Source organism: Carassius auratus, chromosome 31 (assembly GCF_003368295.1).
Source record: "Carassius auratus strain Wakin chromosome 31, ASM336829v1, whole genome shotgun sequence".
Lineage (NCBI taxonomy): Eukaryota > Metazoa > Chordata > Actinopteri > Cypriniformes > Cyprinidae > Carassius > Carassius auratus.
Window position 1 is genome coordinate 14,009,173 of NC_039273.1, and position 22,692 is coordinate 14,031,864.

The following is a 22,692-nucleotide window of genomic DNA, read 5'->3' on the forward strand; positions in this document are numbered from 1 at the left end:
ATCTATCTATATATATATATATATATATATATATATATATATATATATATACACACATGCATATACTGATATATATTTGACACAAATAAGAAAAACTATTAAATATAATAAAAATTAAGTATAATTATTTTTCTTTTTAATGTGAGTAAAGTTATTTTATTTTTGTTTATATACATACTTTCATTCAAAAGTGACAATAAATAATTTTACACACACACACACACACACATATATATATATATATATATAAATTATAGTTGTCTATAGCTAAAAATGAAACTAAAACAAAACCATAAAAGATGTGTTATTTAAAATAAACATTAAATGAAATCAAATATATAAAAACATTTTTATTTCTGCTACAATAATTCTCATCTTAATTAAATTTAACTTAACTTGTACATACAAAAAAATTATAAAAAAACAGAAAAAAAAACAACAACTTTATTTTCACATGTTCACCAACCTAATGTAATAAGGCCAAATAATATGTGTGTGTATATATATCTATATACATAAATGTAATAAATGTACATTTAATTTTAATAATAATATGTATATTATAATTACATATTTATGCATGACTGTTGTGCATCTAGCAGATATTTTGTGTGACTAAGAACACTTGTACTCAACTATTAGTGTAGGAGACCCAGTGTGTGCATACAGCGCATTGAGCGGATTACACTCACGATATAGCAGGGTTCACAGTAAGCCTTCTTTTCCACAGCATAAAAGGGCTTTCCTCTGAGCTTTGAGCCACAGGTCATGCAGATGAAGCAGTCCACATGGAAGACCTGGTCCATGGCGGTACAACCAGTTCCCTCACCGACCACATTCTCCCCACAGCTTGCACAGCGACCTGCAAAATACAGCATTGGAATAATGGTTCAGATGCTGAGCGAAAATGACATAAGCTATAACAAACATATTCAATACTATAAAACACAAACATCATATGGTGTGAGAGACATTTAAAAAGAATGCAGATGTAAAAGTTAAACACATATGTATCTGCCACTTTCATGTGAAAGCATTCTAATTAAGAAGAGCTATTTCAAGTGGTGATATGGGTTATTCACCCTTTGCTCTCCCACAAACCACAAGGTTTCTTCATCTATTTTTTTTCAAAGAAGATGAGATTTACAATTATAAAAAAAACTAATACTTCAGCTTTCAGATTCATAGATTATCTTGAATAAACAGTGTGTCTGTTGCCTCTTTCAAGCCAACACATCTTTGAGGTACAACCAATGATCACAATCTACTCTACTGAGTAATTGCAAGGCTTGTGGATAAAAAGAATTAAAAGAGTCAATGTCAAAAGTACCAGAATATGAGGAGCATTTCTAAAGTTAGATTGATAGCATCTCCCGGGGATTTACCCCTTTAAAGTGTTTGGATTTCTCTTTTTAAAAAGGGCAAAGTAATCGGTTGCCCTACAATTGTAGAAATCTAAGGCGCTTAATAAGGTCAGTCACTTAACAGGGTGTATAGTGAGCTGATTTTTTTCCCTTTGTGAAGAAAATGGAGCTCAATGCATCACCACTTGCGCAAATACCACACACCATAAATCAACTCACTCATCAAATGTGAAAACACGTGCAACTTCTCACTCAGATGATGGCAGACATGTAAAGAGCAGCTCATATCCAAACGAATCACTATCAAATTCCACTGAACCTCTGTTCAGATCAAAATTCCTGTAGCCACATATATAAAGCCACATATAATATCTCTAATGGGATGAGAATAGGATTAAACAACGTATTGGCACATTGACACACACTCAATCTTTTCATGATAAAATGAAACTTTGGAAGTGGAAAGAGCATAATCTTTGTGTTACAGGGCATCTGCTATTGCACGGAAAAAAGATCCTGATTGCATATCGTGGGACACAGCATTTGGATATCTGAAATTGAGTCGAAGCTATCTTTAATTGAGCTTAAGATGTCTCCAACTCAATGCAAAGATATCTTCAAACCAATTAATGACGCTAGCAGTTTAATTAGCAGAATCCGCTTTAAAGCCATATCTTATGGTGTTTTCTTTTTTACACATCTGAGGACAGATAGGATCTCAAAAAAAAGAGAGAGAGAGAATGTGAGATATTATGAATTAATTTACTTAACTTTAGTAGTTCCTCATTTTTCTTTTCTCTCTCTTTTGTGCTTCATTTAAGCCTGTTGTTAGAAATGATACACTCTCTGACTGCAATGACAGCCAGAGTTCAAGCTTGTCACAGACAAAAGGCAAAGCAGTGAGCAGGAGAAATATCAGACACGCTCCCCTTTCCACCGCTGAAGCTGTCAGCGCCATCAACAAAACAGACTGAACTTTTCCGCTCTTCAGATTAGATATCAAAGCCAAGCTGAATATGAGCACCTCTTCTCAACAAAGTTTTATTCGTAGATAACTCTCCTCACACATGTGGATTAAGACATCTCTTAAATGATATCTCTTCAATTCAGTCGATGCACTGCGAAAAGTCATTTTTTAATCAATACTTTTATCTTGTTTTCCAGTAAATAAAATAAATAAATAAATGATGATCATTAAAGGGGGGGGGTGAAATGCTATTTCATGCATGCTGAGTTTTTTACACTGTTAAAGAGTTGGATTCCCATGCTAAACATGGACAAAGTTTCAAAAATTAAGTTGTACGTTTGAAGGAGTATTTTTGTTCCCAAAATACTCCTTCCGGTTTGTCACAAGTTTCGGAAAGTTTTTTTCGAGTATGGCTCTGTGTGACGTTAGATGGAGCGGAATTTCCTTATATGGGTCCTGAGGGCACTTCTGCCGGAAGAGCGCGCTCCCGTATAGCAGAGCAGAGAGAGGCTGTGCACAGACAATCACTGATCAGAGCGAGAGCGTCGCGAAATGTCAAAAGGAATGTGTTTTTGGTTGCCAGGGCAAGACAACCCTGCACAGATTACCAAAAAAAAAACAGCATTAAGGGACCAGTGGATGGAGTTTATTTTTACAGAGCATCAACGGAGTTGTGCAAGTGTTTTTGTTTGTTCCATGCATTTCGAAGATGCTTGTTTTGCAAACAAGGCCCAGTTTGACGACGTATTTGCATATCGTTTATTTCTTAAGGATGATGCAATCCCAACGAAAAAGGGTCACGATCGTGTGTTGGAACCGCAGGCGGTGAGTAAAACTGCTTAAAATATCTCTGCCTCGTTGTTAGTCCGTCAGCCTCCCATGCCAGAGACCCGGGTTCGAGCCCCGCTCGGAGCGAGTCGTTGCTGCTGCTGCTCTCGTTCAGTTTCAGCCTCGGGATCTGATTCTGGATCATAAATAAACGGCTGAATCTGACTGTAAGCCATGGTTTGTTTTGGATGATGGTTTTTCCCTCACGGTAATGTCACAGCTTCCACATGCTCTCAACGCAAAGCCTACTGGCGCTCGTGATTCTTTAGCTCCGCCCACACGTCACGCCTCCAGCCGGTCGTGTTTTTCCGGGAAAAATCGGTACAGACTATCTTTCTCTTATGAATATAATAAAACTAAAGACTTTTTGGAGTTATGAAGGATGCAGTACTACTCTATAGGTACTCAAGATTAACAGGATATTGAGTGAAAACGAGCATTTCACCCCACCCTTTAAATAAGGTAAATTACTGGAGAAGCTAAACTGACAAAGAGACAAGAAGGCAGTTTAAATTAAGTTCTTCTTGCTGCTGTAAACAAGGATAAATATAATTTATATTCTCTAAAAACAAGTCCTAACATCCTTGATATTAAGCTATTTTACTTCTTACAGTAGGCGCTGTAAATGTACACTGCAATTTGAAAGTTTGGGGTAAGTAAGATTAAGGTAAGATTTTTGTTTTGTTTTTATTTAGTACTTTTATCAATCAAGGATGGATTAAATTGATCGAAAGTGGCAGTAAAGACAGTTACATTGCTACGAAAAAGTATATTACAAATAAATGCTGTTCTTATGAGCACACTGATAGTAATTAAGATTATTTAATAATTTCAAAATACTGATTTAATTTAATAATTATTTCTTGAGCATCAAACACGATTTCTGAAGGATCATGCGACACTGAAGACTGCTGGAAATTCAGCTATGCTATCAAAGGAATAAATAACATTTGAAAATATACAAAAATAGGTTATTTTGAAATTAAGGATATTTCACAATATTTGATCAAATAAATGCAGCTTTGGTGAACATATAGAGACTTTAGTAACATAAAAATAACCTTACCAAGCACAAACCTTTGAATGGTTTAGGATTATTTCTTTCTTTATTATTATTCTTTTTTTTTACAGAAAATTATATTTTGCAGTGTGTAGAGACAAAAGCGCTTAATGATTGATTCTGTGGGTATTGGAATAACTTCAGTTAAAGGCACTTTGAAATGATCCAACACAAGGTTTCCATGCACTGTCACACCTGTCTACGAAACAACAAAATGTCATGTTGATTCATAATTACCACTGAGCTCTATGTTGTGAGCCCCATGTTGAACTGTCACTAAAACTAATGTGAGCTCCTTCACTGACACTGATCTCTAGATCATTTCCACTCAAACCCCGCTGAGCTGTACCTGCAGTTGGGTTCTGCTGAGGAACAGCACAGAGCAGGCGGAGGAAATCAAGTGGAGCCGTCTGCCTCCCGCAGCTCCTCAGCTCCTAAAGGTAATCACTTCAGATGGGCTGAAATAAGAGCGGCTCTGGATCACAGGCCCCTCTGAGCCAAACAAGTGTGTGAGCGAGACAAGCGCAGAGAAAGAAAAGAATGGACGTGAGTGAGAAATGCGGCTAAGGAAAAAGCGCAGGTCACCCTTAAAGTCTGAGTGGAGGAAACTGTTCGGAAATCTTCTTTCCCTTCAGTGTGTGCCGTGGACTGACAAGATGTGAGAAGAAAGAAATCCTTAAATGCCTTTAGAGCAGTTCAAGTCATTTCTATCAGGTGAAGGAGCACTTCATCAGTAAAAATACTAAAATCTGCACTTCTGACCTCAAAACAATAACCTACGAGCAGTGTACAACTATCATTTGTATATCGGATATCTATATATATATATCTTATCTTAAAGAGCCTCTCTTTTACAGATAAAGATAAATATTGAGCTGAATATTTATTACTGAATATTTTTCTAAATGAGCTGAATATCCGCCCCCCACACACATCCTTACACTACAAAAGTTTGTAATATTATTATTTTTTTAATGTTTTTGAAAGACATTTTCTGTTTTCTTTTATGCTCATCAGGGCTGAATTTATTTAATAAAAAATAAATAAATAAAAAGTAATACTGTGAAACATTTTTACAATTTATAATTACAGTTTTCCATTTAAATATGCTCAAATGTAATTGCTTACTGTGCTCAATTGTTATCAGATATTATTGGTGCTTAATAATAGTTTCTTCAATGTTGAAATCAGTTTTTGCTGATAAATATTTTTGTATATACATATATTTTCAGTATTATTTGATGAATGAAGGTTCAAAAGAACATTAAAATGTCTTTAACTTTCAATTAATTTTATGCATCCTTGCTATAATGAATATATGAATTGCTACATGAATAACCAGTAGAAGAGTAGCCCACACTTTGAATAGTTTCGCATCACGGTTTCAACAAAACTGTTAAGCAGAAAACTATTTTCAGCATCCCTAATATACACTTCCATGTATGACAGAGCATTGATTTATTTTTAGGTCTGTCAAAGTTGTTTTATCTTAGTGTTGTATTATCAATCCGGTTTCCACAGGCTCTAAGTCACATTTCTCTCAATATTAAAGTCAGTAGGGAATACAGGATGATGACCCACAATAATTACATCGGCAGCTGCAAAGAAATCTCTGCAGACACAAACAAAGTCAAACACACACACAAACACACACACACACACTAACATTATGTGAAGCCTAATTGGTACAGACAGGAGATCAGAAACACATTCTCACAACCGTTTCTCTAAATATGGGACCTAAATGTGCTTTGACTCGATTGTAGCCACAAACATTTCTGGTGACTCAGTCACTCTCTGAATGAGAATAACAGAAAAAACTTTCTTTTTCAGTTAATGAATCTACACATTTTTACTATCAGCTCACCAATGGAGGAATCATGTAGCACTGCAAAATCACTAATTGAACATAATAAAAGGCTGAACATAACATAGCATAGCCTTGAACTATATTATACATGCCAGATGCAAATATTATGGGAAAGGACAAAGATAATTAAAGAGAATTTAACCAGACACAAACCCATATAGTGGAAGATCGAGAGGAATTTTACATTTGTTTAAATCTTCAGTAGTACAGTAGCATTTAAATGACCTAAAGAAATAAAGGCCACAAAACCCTCAGATTTGAATTAGTCATCAAGTAAAGATGACAGAAACAGTAAGTGTAATTTTGCAAAGAAATGTGTAATGCCATTTTGGATTATGTGATTAAAACAGAACAAAATGAATGAAGTACTGTCAAAGGGTGTGAAAGGAGCAATCCCAATCGGGTGCGCACCAAAGGTGGACCAAACAAGCGTACCGAGACCTGCTTGTGTTCTCGGTACGCTTTCAAACGAACTCTGGAGCGGTTCGTTTGTGGTGAGAATGTGATCCGAACTCGAACAGACCCAATTTCAAAAAGTACTGATCTTTTTTGGACTAAACCAGCTGCTGTAGTAAGCTGTGCTGTGCATTATGGGATGAGGAAGTGTTTGTTGACAGTTTGCATTTTAGCAAGGCAGCTCGTGGACAAACTTGGAGTAGTGAGGAGGTGCGGAGCCTCATAGAAATTTGGTCAGATGACCATGAGCATGTCAGAGTTAAGAAGAATTAATGCACACCTCCGCTTGAAGCTACGAGCGATGCCCGCTCGCCGTTTGCAGCGCATTAGAACGTTATTTTCAAGCTGCATCCGCGCTTCATTACAGAAATGTATTGTTTGCATATTGTGGTGTATACTTATGTTGGAATTTTCCCGCAAGTAAATTCTGACCAATCAAAAAACAGTTTAGGAAATACGGCATGGCCAATGAGTGATGTGGATATTTTCATGTTACTGCATTTTGGTTCGTTTCAACTGGTTCGAACCAAAGCAATCAGTGTGATGTGAAAAGGAACCAAAAAAGCTGAAAAATGCTACAATGTATAATTGTTTGCCCTTGGTTCGGACCAAATGAACTTAACTAGAGATGTGAAAGCACCCAAAAACTAGTGATCCTGGTGCACAACGTTAACATATTTGCGATAAAAGGCCGCAACCAGATTCCTGCATAATGAAAGTGGCATTTGCACATCTCTATGGACCTCAACTGGATCTGAATCTCCCTCGTAACACTGGGCAGAATGAGCTCATGAAAGAGCCTTTGCTTTCCCCTGTGTCCCCTGCTCTGGGAATGGAAGGCGAGTCTTCACATTAAAACTTCAAATAGTTCCTTTGTAACCAGAAAGGGTAGGAGTGGAAGAGTTCATTTACACTTTATACACTTTCTCTTCTGTCTTCACCATCTCTATGAAGCCTCCACTCTTTCTCATATGCAACCTCAGAAAAAAAGAAGAAATAATAAGGATGGAATGAAGGAAGAAGAAAGAGGCTTAATGTGTTGCTCACAAGCCTTGTGAAAGGCTTAAAGCAGTTAGGCATTTTAATTGGATAAAAGGAGAAGATTAAAGAGTTCTTGACTGCGTTCCATTAATAATTGATTTCTAATGTATTTGTGGTGGCAGGCAGATGCCGTTGTTTGGCAATGGTGGATGTTTTGAGAGGCAGGCCTGCTAAGATTTCCTGCACATCTCCGTCTCGCCGCTCTTTGTTTTCTCATGCTGCGATGCAAGAGGGATGTATGAAAGGCGGCGCGAGCGCAAGCAGCAATTTTGATCTTACATCGCCGGAAATCAAAGATCATGCATGTAAAGAGGGAACGCAAAGAACTTTTTTGTGGAAGGCCAAACTTTCCTGACTCGCTAAGAAAAGAAGGTGCGATTCTTTAAGGAGGAAACACAGCCTTCTCAGTACTGGAAGACAAAGCACATCGTGACAACGCGCATGTAAACAAATAAACACAACAGATCCACAACACATACTCTGGGCTTGCAAGAACTTTGTTGCTTCAGAAAGAATATTTTGCGGTGTAAACAACAGAGCATTATTAGTCAGAAATAGTAGCAATAATGGAACACAGATTCCCACAGATATATTCGTTTTGTTTTTTAGGAACAATAGCAAACACCACATTCCTGCAGCTGGCATGGAAAAAAAATGGAATGATAAAAAAAAAAAAAACATCTGCATTCCGTTCTAGTAAATTATGCTGTTCTAATTCACAAATTTATTACAGAACAATGTTACCAAACACACTTGTTTTTTGTTGTTGTTGGTGCTGTTTTTTATCTCCACACAAAAAGATGAGGAGAAAAATAAATCTGTTGTGACAGGATCTGTTTGCAGAGAATTAAAAAAAAGAAGGTAAAAAGTCTTGCCAAATATTTATTTATTAGGGTTGCAAACAAATATTATAGGGTTCAATGATGCTTCTGATGCTTATTTTTTCATGGCTTATAAATTAATTTATATATATAAAAACAAATTAAGTAAAGTTCACTTGCATACACCTCTTTGATTATGTACATAAGTTCATGCATTATGTTTGTATATATGTATGTATGTTTGTAGTTTTATATTTACCATATTGAGTGGTTTGACAATCTCATATTATTATCATTAGTTTGTAAATAAATGAATGAATAAATAAATAAATGATTCAATGCTATGTGTGATGCTATATACGATTTATAAATTAATAATAATAATAAAAAGAACTCAAATTTATAACTTAAATTATATTGAATCTCAACTACAAATAATTTCCAAATGAAATATATACTGCATATAACATATAATTTTCTAAACAAAATATTTTATATACAGTATATATATATATATATATATATATATATATATATATATAGAGAGAGAGAGAGAGAGAGAGAGAGAGAGAGAGAGAGAGAGAGAGAGAGAGAGAGAGAGAGAGAGAGAGAGAGAGAGAGAGAGAGAGAGAGTATAGTGTAGCAAGCACAAGGTTGGGGGTTCGAATCCCAGGGAACACATGTTAGGCAAAAATTGTTAGCTTGAATGCAATGTAAGTCGCTTTGGATAAAAGCGTCTGCTAAATGAATAAATTATATATATATAATTTATTCATATATATATATATATATATATATATATATATATATATATATATATATATATATATATATATATATATATAATTTATTCATTTAGCAGACGCTTTGGATAAACACATTCTATATTACTCTAGTACAGTCTTTTCTAGGTTCATACTGTAGGTCACTAAGCACTAAATGACGTAGATAGTCAGAACACATGGCTGCAAAAGCTCCAGGTTTACACTTTGTAGTTTCGTTTCCAAATTTGTCATCTTTTTATATTTACCCTATTTTCTCTTTCAGTCTTTTCTGTGTGTGTTCATTCCAAAGGCCTTCTAGGTAGCTATATGATAATGGTTTTACTTCATATGACAGAAGGAATGGGTGGCACCGCTTATCCATAACCCCTGTAATCTCATTCCCATGTCAGCAAAAAAATGATGAAGCTGAATGTAGTGTGACTCCAGAGCAGAGAGAAAGGGGAGGTTACATGCCACAATACATTATCTCTCAGTGTGTCAGGCCTGCGGGGCAGCGTACAGATGACAAAGGGGGTGTGGGGGAAGCTTGTGGGTCATATGTCCTCGAAGTGGGAACTGTGACATGGAAAGGTGCCAAGGTGTAAATAGGGTGAACCCAAAATGAGAGAAAGAGAGATAAAGATGCCTGGAGTATGGAGGTAAACAAATGTGTTCGACTGTAAGTTTGTGTGGGACAAAACATTCTTTCTTGGGGTCAAACGCTCACCCACAAATGAAATCTAGCAACATGATTCATTGTAAGCCCTCCAGCTCCTTAAACTAGGCCTTCCATGCAGACAATCTTGCAAGCCTCAGTGGAGCTGTCTCAACGAAGCACAATCGCAGACCCGCACTCTCCGATGATGAAGGTATGTGTTAGATGATATCACCTCACATGAACTATCACGGGAAACAAGCCCTCACTGACCATCTGAAATATGAGCTGGGATAGGAAAGAGAATGAGTGCTGGGGAAAAGAACAAGAGAGAGAGAGAGTGATAGAGGAAAGACAGATTTAAGTGGCACACCACACTCTGATGTAAGACTAGAAAGCAGCATGTCCTTGGTCTTGAAGAATTGAAGCATAAACACAGCATACAAGAATAAACAAGCAGCCAACACACGTGTGTCTGGAAGGAAACAGCAGGATCCAGACAAGGATATAACTACATTATTTAAAGGAAAGTTCACCTAAAAATGAAAATTGTGTCATGATTTACTCACCCTTATGTTGTTCAAAACCCAACTTTTTCTTCCATGAATATGAATTTTTGAAAAAATATCTTGGGCATTTTTTTTGTATAATGAACATGAATGAAGACTGTGAAACTCCAAAATGATAAAAAAATAAATAAAAATAAAACCTGTAAAGTAGTTCATAGAACTTGAGAGCTACTCTATATTACAAGTATTTTGCAGCCTTTGTGTGTGTGTGTTTAGAAATTATTATTAATATATATATAAAAAAAAGATTTTTATTTTTAAATAGCAGAAAATAAGATTTATTGAAACTTATTGAAATTGGAATAACAAAATAGGGCTGTGCAAAAAATCAAACGCGATTTTCATGCGCATCTCGTCAGTAAAGGCACTCCTGTGATTAGAAGTACATCTCCAGCACGTGCGTTCAGATCAGAGTTGCCAGATCCTCCCCACTTGCTTCTCAAAACTAGTCCAATCGCATTTCCATGAGGTTCCCAGATTAAAAATTGCGTCCCGGGGTTAAAATACATGTTTTTTGGCAGGGTTGCCTTGGTAAAGTTTTCATTTTAGGGGCTAAGCTTCATGTTATTGGTATTGGGGTCGCTTCAACCCGCGGACATGAAAAACAACCGTGGACTTGGCAACACTGGTTCAGGTGGAGCGGCATTATTTCATACAACAATATGAGCATGAAAATCGCATTCGATTTTTTGCACAGCCCTATAACAAAATAAATAGTGTTTAATTATTTTAATGCCAATTCTCACAGTTACTTTGAATATAAAAGCCATCTATTGGGGACAGGAACCGACTGGTCATATGAAGCACTAGGACTTTTCATGTCGGCTGACTTAAAAAAATAAATAAAAGTAATATCTAGTTCCATACAAGTATACAGATATTAAAAGGGGAAAAACTATGTTCTGACATGGTCACGCCAGCTCATTAAGGACATAATACAGCCTAAGTGTTGACTCATCTGCTGTATTGACATGATCCAACCCATTTCTGCTGCTATCTGTCTGCTCATGAGCCTTTCAGTTGCTAGAAGCCAAACATAAAGGGGAAGAAGGTCATCTAATCACCCAGGAATAAAAATCAGGACACTGTAATCTCATTATGAATCTCGTCTGACCACATAAACATTTTTTTATCGTTGCAGATTTTTCTTTATTGTGTAATTTAATTGCACTGCCTTTACAATAAATAAAGAGTTATTTTAGATATTCATATCTAGTAAATATATTCTACATAAAATATATACAGGTATAACAGAGTCAAATCTAGATAGTGGAGGATTAAATACATGTATATACCGGGTTATATTTGAGTCCCTATCAATCATTAATACAGGGGATCAGAGTTGTACCAGAGATTAAAAAACAAACAAACAGATTAATCTGATCCAAGTTTTACCTGAACTACCAGGTTTTAGAAACCTGTTTGTATCCTGTGATTCTCATTCTAAACCACACCACTGTTTGGCCAAAGTATCAGATCTTCCCTGTAGACTTTTCTTTTATTCTTTTTTCAAAGTTGTTTTTTTAGCAGTTCTTTCCAGGTCCTCCCTATCCAGACATGAACACCTTCTTGTTTTGTTCACTTGGTTCTTTTATGGTGGTTTATGGGGATTGGACTGATATTGGAGAAAAGTATTTGTTTTTGTGGGGATGCCATTATTCGTAGGTAAATGTATAATTGTGTGTAATTAGATTTTCGTACTATTTACCTCCTATTTGCAAAGTCCTCTCAATATGAATCATCCTGTGGCATGTAAAACCTGTGCTTTACCCCTTGATACTGTATGTCATAGGCTGTGCTAGTTATTAATAAAAACAAAATTACTTTACTTTTTTTACACATAAACAAGGAAAAACCCAACTAGTTCAACTATGAAGTCGGGAGCATCAGCTCTCAGCCAAGTTTCAGTGTTTGTATTCTCATTCGCTTCTGGCTGTTGCTTGTCTATTTTATTAACCAGAGACTTCACATTGCCCAGGGCAGGCAAGGTCTGGATCTTTTCCTTTTGATTCAAAGCTAAACACAAGCTTTACTTTTGCAGAATCACAGCGGGAACCCACTAGCAGCTTGTAAACAAAGCATGCAGGCCAATAGGCTGTTGCTTCTCGTAGTTCAACAAAACTATTCTTGCAGTCCTTTGTGGGAAAGTGTATTACAAATTTCCAAATGCCAATAAAACATAAAACATTTTGTGAAACTATGTCTGTTTTTAGTATTGATTTGATGTTACATTTAAAACAATAAAACACTCAATTGAGTTATGTTTTCATGTATTCATATACAACAGTTCTTTCTGGTCCTCGAATCTGATTAGCTGAGAGGAGTGCAATATTGTAGTGATAACAGAGCTCCAACCATTTCACGGTTTGTTTCTCTACGTTTGTGGTATTTCTCATAGTGGATTTCTCAAATCCACTATAATGTTATAAATATTATGGGTTTTGTGACACAGAATGTAGTTTAACGAGTCTTTTGGACAATAATACACTTGTTTAGACTTCAAATATGTTGTTTGTTAATATAATTTATGCATTTTCATTTAGCAGACACTTTTATACAAAGCGATTACAGTGCATTCAGGCTATATATGTTTTTTATTTATTTATTTTTTTACCATTATGTGTGTTCCTTGGGAATTGAACCCACAACCTTTTGCACTGCTCACACAATACTCTACCACTGAGCCACGGGAACACATAGATAACGTTAATAAAGATAACGTAAATAAAGTCAAAAGATAATGTCTACTTGAAAATTTGCTTTGATGTTTTCAATGATGTGAGCTCCAGGGCGTCAGTGTCCATTCAGCGCCCATGAACCTGCCAAGAGCAGCCGTACATCGGCCAGGTCTTCTGTAATTTGCTGCTGGCCCTGATGTCTCTTGGTGTAAATTTGTTTTGGTTAAATCTAACGGGCAGTCTTTGGTCTTATTAATCTATTTTTTTGTTCAAGAGCAAATCATTTCATCTGAGGGTAAAATCTCATCACGTATTTAAACCGCGGCGGTGATGAGGATCCATTTACGTCAGGTGTACCGCATCACATGCCACCACCCCTGGCTCATCTAGCAAAGTCCACTAAAGGAGGTAGAGCTTTTTCTGGAAAAGCCTTTCTGATAAAGTTCAGGGTTCAGACACACTCTCTGTTTAAATCTAGATTAAAAACACATCTATTTCGCCAAGCATTTGAATAATGTATCTCTTAAATTGTGACTGTGGTTGCATCTGATCAAATGCGCATTCTTATACTTTATCTTTCTTTAAACTAATTAATTTTACTATGTTGGAACAGCAGCTATGCTAATTATGTTTCTATTTGTTTCTCTGTTTTGCCACGGGATTTACACAAGCTCCAGTCTGGATCCAGAACACCTGAGAAGAGATGATGCTGACCCTCATAGGACCACAGATGATGCTAACCCTGAATCAACAAGCAAAACTAACAAATATTGCTACAAGTGTGATTGCATAATATAATAATTGCTGATAATAATGTTCATCTTCTGTCTGACTACATCTTGTATTAATTTTTCTGAAAAATCCTGTCATACGCACATAAACTGAAAGTCACCACTTATATGCTACTACTAAATACGTAATTTTGCTTTCTAACAATTTGTATTGTAAAAAGCGCTATACAAATAAACTTGAAAGGAATTGAACTTTCAAACTAACGTTTTATTGTGAATCTGAGATTGAGCTGAAGAATGTAAACTGTATCAGATGTAGGTAAATCACACTCACTCAGTCCATCTCTCTCAAATAATACTCGACTCCACCTAATACAGTGAGCTTTTAATACAGTAATAAAATAAATGAATCAATGAATCAACTCTATGTTGCTTTGTTACTAGATCTAAAGTGATCACAAAATCACAGCTGTGCCAATATACAGCCATGTCACACTGCTACTCATGTGATATTGCTCATATATGAATACTTAAAATATTGACATTATTATATTGACATAAACAACAAAAGAATTTAGAATTTTTTTTTTTTTTCAGCTGGTCTTCTCCAGTACATACTCACTTTACCAAGTAGATAAAATCAATAACTGAATAGAACTTGTTTTTATGTTTTGTTTCATGTTAAATCTGTGATTTATTTAGTAATTACCCATAATCCACTTTAACCAGGAGCTAAATTCTCTAATATAGTGCTGAGCAAATTAAATTCAGCACTGATTTGGTCAGAACTTTTGTGCTGTGCCTTATTTGCATACTTCTTTGAATCTGACACTAAAACAAACACAAAGATATGTATGCACGCCATGTACTATATTATGTACATGTATACGTGTTTATGTGAGTATACTGTGTATAAGAAATGTGATCTCAAGTTTTCACAAACAAAGTGGGCCTTTGTTGTGCATCCTTAAATGTTACAAACATTTAAGTGCCATTATAAAAATGTCTTATGGGAAAATGCAAAAAAATCTGAAGCTGTGATTTTGTATAGCTGTGACTATATTGGATCTTTAATGGATGGAGTAGTAGTGTTTTTGGGGAAAAATGTTGTCCTGCACTGAAACTTCACCAGCGAGAGTCAGTCCAGTTCTTGTTTTAGGGTTACAGCACTTTAAAATGCCACAAATCCCATGTTTTCATGCACACAAGTGGGAGTGAACTTTAAAGCACACTCCTGAGACTTTACTAAGGGCAAGTGAGTAATATGTACATGTTCAACCAGAATATCTAGGACAATGCACAATGCTAGTGTTGATACTGTTTCATTTGAAACACAAAGCTGAATGCCACTTGACCCATTTACAACAGTCCAATGTCTGGGGTCTTGGCTCTATACTATGTGTTCAAAAAAAAAATCTCAAACTCTTCCAAGACTCTTCATCAAGTTTTCATGGCAAGATGTCTCATAAATTATGAGGGCATCTCCAGCTAACTTTAGAAAAATGCTGCAATTCCCGACCACAGCACAAAGATAAAAAAAAAAGTTCTGGTTGACCGTTGAGTCATTTGCCTTTCGAAATCTTTAATCAGATTTTTTCAAAATCTTTGAAAATTGATCTGATCCATATTGGCACCCGAGAAGTTTGTGAAGAGCCAAACTGTTGAGTAAAGGAAAAGCTCCTCATCTAAACTCTTCTGAGAGATCCCTAATGAGTTACACATACGCAATCTCTCAGAGCACAGAAAACAGAGTATATTGAGATAGAAATATCAATTAATAAGAAACTTCAGAGACAGTTTTGGTAGTGATTCACTTGCACGACACATACAGTGTGCCTCAAAGTCTGCATTATTCAGTTCTGTGTCCCGCTTGTGCTCTTAAGAAATGAAAATACCACATAATGGAGCGAGGAAGTGCTGTGTGTGTTGTCTTGAACTGTGATGAATGCAGCCAACTGTGAAAACCATTATGTGTTCCTTGTCTTTTGACGGATTATGTTCTAGAACAGTACAACTGAATTACCATGTAACCAATCTCTGCTAATAATTACAGCAATGTTTCTCACCTCATTCTTTTCTCAGACTTAAGGCGTGTTGTATTCAGAATGAGAAACAGAAGGAAACTGAATCATGTCTGTCTCTGGAGACCCCAAGTCCTCTGTTCCAGCAGTACAAACTACAATATCCTCAATTGAGGGAGCTCTAAGCATCCAGCCGGGAGAGATCATGGCATTGACTCTGATAATTTTGTTAATTATTAGCCTTGGGGTTCCATTCAGCAGTCACTCACAACACCCGCTCTATCCCCTATCCTGCCCTTTTAAAAGGAATGGAGGCCTTGAAAAAGCAATCATATGGGTAGCAATTACAGAGTTTCTTATACTCGGAGGGATCCTCCTCTTTACATGCAGATCTTCAGAGGAGCTCTGGATGACATCCTGCAGGATCATAAGAGAAATCTTAGGGGAAGGAGATGTGTGTGGAAGAGAGGCAGCACTGGAAGAGTTAAGAAAGGAAGCAATCTTGGTCTAAAATGTGTGCTGATGCCTTATGTGTCTCTGTAATAAGTTTCTGTTTTGTCATTAAAGACCCCATAAAAATATTTTTGTTAACACTTTAGAATAAGGTTCACTAACTACATTAGTGATCATGAACTAAGCAAGAACAATCCTTCTAAGTCATTTATAAATCTTAGTTAATGTTAATTAAACATTTTTACTAATGCATTATTTAAATCAAAAGTTGTGCTTGTTAACATTAGTCAATGCACTGGGAATTAGCATGAACTAACAATGAATAACTGTATTTTCATTAACTAACATTAACAAAGATGCATACATACAGGGAAAAACTGAATTCCCTGGATGACAACTTACATTTGATGGTATTTTCTTTACATACAATTTTAATTTTTAATTATTTTAATTATTTTAATTAATTATTATTTATATAAAAAATTTTTAATTTTACTATATCATTCTAGCAACCACAGCTGCCAGTTCTTTTCTTTTGTCTGTAATTTTTTTTAAGTGTAATTTTTTGACACTGTATTTTACAGTGTACTTTTTAATATGGTGTATTATTTTTATTTTATTTTTTTAAATAGTTTGAGATGTCTAACACTTCAAGCAATAGACATTTGAGATTTGTGTTTCTGATGCTAATGAAAAAAAGCATGTTTAATAGCAAGTGCATTTGGGAAAGTGCTATTTTCCCAGTAGAGATTTTAAAGATGTATATATGCTAAAAGTTGTTTTGTCAACTGTTAGTAGTCCACTGAGCTAACAGACATAAACTAAAAGCCATAATTTCCTGGGGTTTTTGACCGTCACATACAATGCTGCTTCTTCCTCTCTCTTTTACTTTCTTTAACCTTATCACACCCCTGGCTTTCTTCCTATTTCATCCCCTCTCTTAAATCCCAAGAGTGCTGCACTCTTGGTTAGATGTTGTGGTTGTGTGTGACATCCTGAGTGACTGGGTATGCCTGGCTGACCTGGGTTCACACAGACCCATTTACAGGCTCACTTGCCTGCATTCAACCTCCCCATAGCCATTAAGGCAGTTTGCAAACACTGCACATATATGTGTGTGTGTGTGTGTGTGTGTGTGACAATGAGCAATGTGCACTCGTGCCACGCGTTTACTCCAGGCCACTCGCTGCTGACACATGCTCTGATGAAAGCAGGACACATCAGCCCAAGACACCCTCTCTCTTATTTTATTTAACCCTTACACTTTGCTTCATGCAGACCAGCTTTTTAAACATGCTATAACATAAGTATGTGTCAATATTGCATGTTACAGCTTTTAATCATACAATCATATACAAACGTATTAATATACCACATATAACATAATAAAATCTAAAGCATTTGTACATTAATTATATATATAATTTTTTTTTTTTTTTTTTTTACAGTGTATCATGTGACCCTGAAGACTGGGGTAATGATGCTGAAAATTCAGCTTTGCCAACACAGGAATAAATTACATCTTAAAATATATTCAATTAGAAAACAGTTGTTTTAAATTGTAATAATATTTCACAAAATTACTGTTTTTGCTGTATTTTGGATCAAATAGAAGACACTCCTTTTAAAAACATAAATCTATAGCTCATAGATAGATACATTTATTTATTTATTTAAAGGTACTGTATGTAAGTTTTTGACACTAATAAAGCATAAAAATACCATAATATGTTTGCAGATATTTAAAGGGGGGGTGAAATGCTCGTTTTCACTCAATATCATGTTAATCTTGAGTACCTATAGAGTAGTACTGCATCCTTCAAACTTATGAATTATATTCATAAGAGAAAGATAGTCTGTACTGATTTTTCCCGGAAAAACACGAGCGCCTGGAGGCGTGACGTGTGGGCGGAGCTAAAGAATCACGAGCGCCAGTTGCTTTGAGAGCGTTTGGAAGCTGTGACAGCTGTGAAGGCTGAAACTGAACGAGAGCAGCAGCAGCAAGGACTCGCTCCGAGCGGGGCTCGAACCCGGGTCTCCGATGGGAGGCGGACGCACTAACAAGGAGGCAGAGATATTTGAAGCAGTTTTACTCACCGCCTGTGGTTCCAACACACAATCGTGACCCTTTTTCGTTGGGATTACATCATCCTTAAGAAATAAACGACAGCAAATCTGTCGTCAAACTGGGCCTTGTTTGTAAAACAAGCATCTTCGAAATGCAGGTAACAAACACTTGCACAACTCCGTTGATGCTCTGTAAAAATAAACTCCATCCACTTAATGCTGTTTTTTCTTTGGTAATCTGTGCAGGGTTGTCTTGCCCTGGCAACCAAAAACACACTCCTTTTGTGACATTTCGCGACGCTCTCGCTCTGATCAGTGAGTCTGTGCTCAGCCTCTCAGTGCTGTGCTATACGGGAGCGCGCGCTCTTCCGGCAGACGTGCCCTCAGGACCCATATATGGAAATTCCGCTCCATATAACGTCACATAGAGCCATACTTGAAAAAAACTTTCCGAAACTTGTGACAAACCGGAAGGAGTATTTTTGGAACAGAAATACTCCTTCAAACGTACAACTTAATTTTTGAAACTTTGTCCATGTTTAGCATGGGAATCCAACTCTTTAACAGTGTAAAAAACTCAGCATGCATGAAATAGCATTTCACCCCCCCTTTAAGAAAAATGCTAAGTTAACATACTTGTTTATCTGAAAAACAATTTTACAGTCAGTTATTCTCCTTTGAAAATGGAAAATGTTTTGGTTTGTGAAACCCGCCCACTGAGTTTTCCCAATTGTATTTTGGCACCCCGGGTTGTCAGTTGGTTGAAAACACAAAGTATTTAATTTCATTCATGGTCAAGTGCGCTCGTTCCTGTTGGAGTGGTCAATCTGGCAACCCCTGTCTGCGTCAAGTCTGAGGAGGAGGGGCTGGGTGAAAAAAACACTATCCAATATTTTGAATTTGGACTGCCATACCTAGTTCAACCACTCGGTGTCAATCCTACTTACAGCACCTTAAACTACTACTAGTAAAAAAAATAAATAAAAAAAATGTAAATTTGATTTCTCGGACAGTGGAGGAAGTAATATAGATTTGTTAAACAGAGTTTCCCAACTAAAGAGTGAAAATAGAAGCTGACAGTAAGAGCTGGTGGTAAGAAGTGCAGGGAATGTCTTCTGACACTTACGGTAAAAAGGGGGAAGCGCATACTGCTGGAGGTGGAGGAACGAAAGCGAATATAGCAAAACCTTCACACACTCCAACACATACTTTAGACTTGAACACACTTCTGCAAAAGAACAAACAGTCTACATCTGGGATTCCCAGTCCTATTCCAAGAAATCTGCCTTTCTGCTCCAACCCTAATCAAACACACCTAAACCAGCTTATTAAGCTGACCAGTTTGTTAAAACAGAGTTGGAACTGAACTCTGCAGGAAGGTAGTTCTCCAGGAAAGGGTTTAGGGAACCATGGCCTACAGCTGCTTCCCAAAAATACAGGAAATGTTTGCTTGTGTCCTCATGTAAAGAGCACAGAACTAGGGTCAATGTACAGACAAAATTACATCATTGCCACATCCATTCCAATCATGATGGATATGTTACATATGCCATACACACAAGCACACAAATCTACAGCTCAAATAGGTTGACCATATGTTCCCTGGAAATCTACTAGCCAGGATTTCCAAATTGTCTAAAATGTATAGTTTCAGACTCTGTTATCCTATTGTTTTCATACTTGCTGAAGGTAACGACTGAAAAGTTTGACCAGGCATTGTACAGTACATAATCAACCAATATTGGCTTGTGAGAAGGTGGGATTAAAGAACAGTAAACAATGAAAGCAATGAAAATACTTGAACATATAATGTATGAGGATTGTAGTAGAGAGCACTTCAGTAGGGAAACAATGCCACAATCCAGAAATTTTAGGTAAATTTAGAAATCCCAGTCAGGACATGACCCGGAAAAAGGGGACATGAGGTCATCCTGATTTACAAATACATATAGTATATACAAAAACTTGCACATGGTTATTTTTAATGGCCATAAGAAGGCAGTTCTCTTCACGTTCACACAAATGTTGCTCAGTGTTATGCTTTCACATTAACTGTGAACAAGTTTGACAACCAGAAAGTGTCCACATCCTTTTTTGGCCCCACTGCTAGAGAAATCAATGTACGGTTTGTGTGAGGTGCACTGGTCACGTACCAAAATACTCCTCAGAGGGGGGGTTGTCCATGTCAAACAGCATCTTCTTAGTCAGACGGTCCAGTTCCTCCTCGGGACGACCCTAAAACACAACAAAGATACACACCGGGGTTATACATAATGCACACTTTCAATCACGCTAATCAGCTTGCAGGCAAAATGTACAGAAGCACAAATCTCACAAATATTAAATAAAACACAGTGTTGTTTACCATACAAGGTAATGCAGACTAATTAAATGATGAGTTGATGCAACAGATTTTCATGGATTTTCACAAGCATCTTTTAATTAGAAGGATCATCAGCCTAACGACATCATCAGTCTAACGAATAACTAAAATGTTGAGATTGTTGCTGAGGTTTCAGAAGTTAAAGTGAAGGCTTACAGTAGTCCACATGTGCATGCCGTATTTTTATAAATATACTTTTTTTCTCCTTTACTTAATAAATCTCACCCAAAAGAAGCAAAAACACACTATGAAATGCTGTCAAGAGCATGCCAAACCAACAGGTGGCGATATAACCCTAACCGTAAAGCCATGTTGGCCAATCATAAGCCCCAAAATAAAAAAAAAGGTTATTACTGGTTGTCTCCTTGACAGGAGTTTTCAAAAAGATTGAGTTTCAATGACCTGCTACTGCGTTTGCGTGTGGACAAGTGGCCAAACCACATAGAAAAAGCGGCGGTTTTGAAAATACCTGCATTCATGTAGACTTTGTTACATGGTCACATTGTTACTTGGGCCAGTGGAAAGAATTTTAATTAGAATTGATTAATTAATTGAAACAAACGTATCATTATTTTATACATTTTACAATTAGACAATTAGTAATTTTGTTATTCATGTGATGGCAAAGCTGAATTTTCAGCGGCTATTATTCCAGTTTTCAGTATCACATGATCCTTCAGAAATATGTTGATTTGATGCTCAATTAGCATTTTTTATCATCATCATAGTTGAAAATGGTTGTGCTGCAATATATTTTTGTGGAAACTGATTATTGATTTATTTATTTAATATAATGTTTTTTTTATTATTTAAAGCATTTTATTTGAGTCTTTTGTAATGTAAATGTCTTTACTGCCTCTTATGAACTTGCATAAGTTAGCAAACTCGCTCCCGAAATTTGCCCCCCGTCACTGAACTATGAACAACCCCCTCCGCCCCCCCCCCAGATCCCACACCCCCAGCCCCCCCCCCACCACTAATATACAATGGCATGCACCAGTCACTTTGTGCAGCATTGGTCTGCTCACCACCTCATTCACCATGGAACGGACTTCATTCTACTACCTATATATATTTATCTAGATTTTTAGGCTCTACTGTAAATGTTATCTGTATGCACCGCGGGTCTGAGAATAACGCAATTTCGATTCTCTGTGTCTATGTACTGTACATGTGGAAGAATTGACAATAAAGCAGACTTGACTCATTATCATCTTTACTGCAATAACACATGACAGTGGTTAAAAGTCTTGAGGTCAAGGAAGACTTTACCTTACAAATCACATCTTAAGAGTCACAATTTTCTGTTTGTGCCTGAGCATGTCTGAGAGACACGGCGGCAGTGGAAACACTTTCAATTGGCATGTTCAAATCTCATCTCTTCTGTGGAGGATGTCAAGAAATTTCAGTTTACTGTGTATACTAGTGGTAAAGAAATGACATATTACAGCTATAATTTAGGCAGAAATAGGTACAGTACTACACAAATTATCAAGCCTCTGTTTGACATTTTGTTTAACCAAACGATAAAAATGACTAAGCCAGGTGATTCACAGACAGACTGACAAACAATCAGAATCCTAACCAAATGCCAGGGGTTTTGCATCCAAAACCATTAAAGATCACACAATGACCATTTACCGGTGCAAAATAAGGTCAAACAGGAAACCGCTAAAAAAAAACAAACACAAACCAATGTGTTCAATTACAAAAAACACACAGTTTTGCAAATCACCGGGGTTAAAGAAAAACAGAGCCAGTGGTCTGGATGCCTCTGGTGTTGATGTAACACAGGATATCCCAATATGAGAAGAGCTCAGATGAAAGCACCAATTACATACACAAATCACAACCTTTGGTTCCCTCTTACTGACCAACAGACACAAAACACTCGCTCTGCCTCAGTTTAGCAACAACTTTATCAACCCTGAAGTCATTCACTCATGCAATTCCTTCCTGCATGG

General features: G+C 36.5%; 1 protein-coding gene across 3 annotated transcripts in view; it reads right to left on the minus strand.

Annotated features, from left to right (window-relative positions):
- LOC113050613 (lipoma-preferred partner homolog) overlaps nucleotides 1-22,692 on the minus strand; it is a 167,298-nt gene that overhangs the window by 21,446 nt on the left and 123,160 nt on the right. For all 3 annotated transcript variants that reach the window (XM_026213779.1, XM_026213777.1, XM_026213778.1), the window contains 2 exons: nucleotides 20,499-20,580; nucleotides 693-862 (listed from right to left, as the gene is read on the minus strand). In XM_026213779.1, coding sequence (XP_026069564.1) covers nucleotides 693-862; nucleotides 20,499-20,580 — 252 coding nt within the window. The remainder of the gene's footprint in view (nucleotides 1-692; nucleotides 863-20,498; nucleotides 20,581-22,692) is intronic.